The sequence below is a fragment of the Morus notabilis genome, unplaced genomic scaffold (assembly GCF_000414095.1).
Source record: "Morus notabilis unplaced genomic scaffold, ASM41409v2 Scaffold159, whole genome shotgun sequence".
Classification (NCBI taxonomy): Eukaryota; Viridiplantae; Streptophyta; class Magnoliopsida; order Rosales; family Moraceae; genus Morus; species Morus notabilis.
The window spans coordinates 139,621-143,839 of NW_010366170.1; the positions used below are offsets into that span (position 1 = coordinate 139,621).

The following is a 4,219-nucleotide window of genomic DNA, read 5'->3' on the forward strand; positions in this document are numbered from 1 at the left end:
GAAAAAAGTTGGAGACATATCCTAGTTTGAGTGGCAAAACAGATACATTTTAAAGTTCATGGGGCATATTGACACAAGTGACAAAGTTCAAGAGGCATTAATAAGCATTTCTGTTAAAAAAACTTAATATAGTAAACCTTAGGGGATATGTTGACACAAGTTATAAAGTTTGAGAGGCACAACATACACATTTTAAAATTCATGGGATATGTTGACACAAGTGACCAAATTAGGGGAGAATTTATAAAATTTGTCAGAGTTCGTAAGTTTCTAATTCTTTCACATTCTTTAATTTTAAAAACAATTTGATTATTATGAAACGAGTTTGATAATAATGGACATTACCCGAAATGCCAATATCGTAACCGAACATGAGACCGCCGGTTGCAGCCATTAGGCAAGAAATGATGACAACCGGCGTGATCTTCGCCTCATAATCTCGTCCGCCGCTGGTTCCTGCCGCCGAAAATCCCCCTACGGCCATGATTAATTTGATAGCCCTTAACTAACTTACTTTTATTAAATTAACCAAAAATTTCCACACACCCTCTCTTGAGTAGTATATAGGGAATTAGGGGAAAAACAACGGCAAGAAAGAGGAAGAGGTGTATGAGGAGGAGAAAACTAAAATGATGAGTACAAACGGCCGGTTAATTTAGAAATGTATGCATGGAAGTGAACACAAATATATATATATATATATATATATATATGTATATATACACATATATAGGAAATGGGATGAGGACGACAGAGAAAAGGAAATTAAGGATCAGAGTGAATAACGTAGAAAATGGATGGTCGGCAAGGCAATAACCTTACAGACTAGCATATTATAAGGTGAGCTGGCTATAACACATATTAGGGTGTGTGTGTATAAATATATATATATATATATATATATATATCTATATATGTATAGATGAACATGAATTAGAACTCACTGAACTTGACTATATATAGTAACATTACTCCCCTTATCCAGGCGTATTTTGATCAAGAATAGCAATTAATTAGTAAACACCTTGAAATTTGATATATCCAGATTAATTTATCTGTATTTTACATCTCCTTATCTTTTTTTTTTTTCTTTATCTAGTACTTGTCCATATATAGTAGAATTTTGTTACCATTTACAGGGAGTAAACAAAGGAGAATCACTTAAAAACATACAATATTGGTTATTAATTTGTGGATATAAAAAATCCTCCCGAGGAAGAGTTGTATTAACAAAAATTTCAAGTCAAATGGTTTTACTAATTCTCTCTTGTTTTTTTTTCTTTTTCTATTAATTTATTTATTTCTTTTTATATGTTTCACAATGATTAGCAGCAATGCCTGCTTAGCGAAAAGGCATTGTGATTATCTATCCAAAAGAAAAGAAGTATTTGTAACAATATACGTGTTGTGTTTTAAATGATCAAAAGAAATGTTCATCTTAAAACGAATTGTCTTTTCATATAAAGATGTCGTCTTTTGTTTTCAAAATGACAATTGAGTCATTGACAAGAAAATTGCAACGTAAATACGACGTGTCGTTTAGCGTTTGAAATTGAAAGGAAATTGATATGTCGCTAAGTTGATTCTATGTACAACACGACGTGGGGTTAACATAGAGAACAACAAAATCCAAAGTACAAACTACATGTCGTTTACAGTACACAACATGGAGTTATTCTCAAACAACTGGAAACACTAGACCAAAATAGAGTTAAAAGTTTGGGTCACCCGACCCGGAAAGACTAAGGCCCTGTAGCCTAAAGGAATATTCAGGCCGACCCGATTGACCTTAAAAATGAAAAGGTAGATCCAGCCTAATCCAATCTAGTCCTAAAGCCTTACTGGTTTAAGACCGGGCCAGCCCAAAAATAGTTTAAGGCCTAAGGTATTGGCCCATCCCAACCTAAGGATTAGGGTTGCGTCTGCAGATCAATAGTAATGGGTTTAAAACTGACCCGTTTAACTTGGACCAAACTTAAAAGCTCTAGACCGGAATGATATTTCGTTGCCGGCTTATAAATTACCAATAGAAAGGACTAGCAAAAACTACCAATAGAAAGAACATGTCGTTTTACTGCTAAATTTAAGGGATATTAACTGGCCCCCAAAAAATCAATTATTAACTAAGAAGTACAAGTTTAACATATATTTTAATTTTAAAAATACTAAAAGTACATATATATATTATTTTATAAATTCAATATATAACATAAAATTATAAATGAGGCCTTTTATCAATTCATTAAAAGTGTACAATTCATTAGGAAAATGGTTTGGGTAACAAATAACAGGCAAACTAATAAAAGTTGAGCAAAAAGAAAAAACTAATTATCCAAAAAAAAAAAAAGAATGCCAATAATTAGGTTAGTTTCCCGCCACGGAAAGGGATCAAAGTTGAAATAGAATAAAAAATAGATGGAACCCAATGAATAAATAGGAAAAGTGTTGGGGGTTCTTCCACAATTAACCAAAAAAATGAACTCTCACACTCCCAATCGGTAGTAGCCGCCGACGGCCGACACATTAGGACTCCCCGGAAGAACCAACACACCCTCGCTTTTCCCCTTCTGTTTGTTTCTCGGGCAAAAAGAAAGAGAAAAAGTTATATGTGATTGTTTGTGAGAGCTTTTTACTGTAGAAAAACTCGAATTCTAAACTCAAATCAGCGAAGTGAACGGGGATGTAACTCGAGTTACAACTTTATTCGAGTTTATGTTTTTTTAAGTTTAAACTCGAGTTTAAACTTGAGTTCAAACTCGAATTTAGGACTAAAACTCGAGTTCAAGTTTCCCCTTTAACTCAAGTTCAGAAACTCGAACTCAAATTAATGAACAGTATTTTTTCTATTCTTAAAAATGCTATAACTTTTTCGTTTTAATTCTGATTGAGATGATTTTTTTTCTATGTGTTGACAACGAAAAGACGAATAAAACCCGACCCATATACCCTATTAAAATTTTTCATCAACATTGAGTTTTTATTAAAATACTATCTAAATACAATTCAAGTTTTGACTCACTTAAACACAAACTCAAAAAGATTCTTATCTCAAACCATAACTTAAATGTAACAACCAAACACAAACTCAAGTTACAAGTTCAACTCAAGTTATAACTCAAATTCAACTCAAGAATTATACTCAAGTTAAACTCTAAAAGAACAAGCCTTTAGTGAACGTTTGGTTCATAGATTTAAAATCATAATTCAAAACTATTCTCATTTTACGTGTATTTTTTATGAGAGAAAAATATTGTAGAGAATCATGAATCGTGATTTAGAATCAGTAACGAATACAAAAAATAAACGTCCCCTTAATCTTTTCTTGGCATCAAAAGACTTTAGACCCGTTTAATTCACTGATTCGAGTTTTTAATTCGAGTAAGAGGATCTTGAGTCTGTTTAATTTGTTAATTTAAATTTTTAATTTAAATTAAGATGTAATTTTATGTAAAAAAAAATTTATATTAAAAATTAAATTTAATTATTTTTGAAAATTTTTTATTATAATAAAATTTAAAATTTAAATTAATGAATTAAACTTTAGAAAGTGGCTGGCTCCCACAGCTGTTCCGTCCCTCCCCTGATAAAGCTGACCTGACGTTTTTTGCCGTTTTCTTTTTCCTGGTCTTTTTTTTTTATTTTTAATATTTGATGATAGTGATTACTTTGATAGCTTTTCGTTGCGGTCAACAGATTTTAGGAAGTGAGGTTCCTTTTTTTTTTTTTTTTTTTTTAAGTTTTGTACTTTCACTGATAAGAGTTGACGTAATTTTTACTATAATATAGCTTTTTCTTTTACTCTGAAAAAGAAAAGCTTAATGAGGGATGTTTATTTTAAAAATTCCTACTTAAATTATAGTTGTTGGTTTTTTATAATATTTTTTTTTTATAAAAAATTTAAATTTTAAAATATTATGAATCATATTTTTAATTTATGAATCAAACGTTTATTAACTTAATACTATCAAGTTATTTTTAATATAGTCTCACTTTATAGTTTGAGATGTTAAGTAGAAAGTTTTTTTTTGTATAGCTAAACTCATTGAATTTAGAGTGTGTTTGATATAAAGATTCATATCATGAGATTCATTACAGTGTTTTTTTATAAAAAAAATATATTGAGAATAATTTTAAATCATAATTTTAAATTTGTAAAATAACGTTCACTTACTCATTCACAATCGTTTTCGAATGATGCAACGAAGAAGAATTTCATGAT

The 4,219-nt window shown here is 30.3% G+C and overlaps 1 protein-coding gene across 1 annotated transcript in view; it reads right to left on the reverse strand.

Moving 5' to 3' along the window:
- Positions 1-653, reverse strand: part of LOC21395580 (sugar transport protein 13) — a 5,253-nt gene extending 4,600 nt beyond the window's left edge. The window contains exon 1 of the mRNA XM_010109701.2: positions 346-653. Coding sequence (XP_010108003.1) covers positions 346-484 — 139 coding nt within the window. The 5' untranslated portion in view covers positions 485-653. The remainder of the gene's footprint in view (positions 1-345) is intronic.
- Between the last annotated feature and the right edge of the window lie 3,566 nt (positions 654-4,219).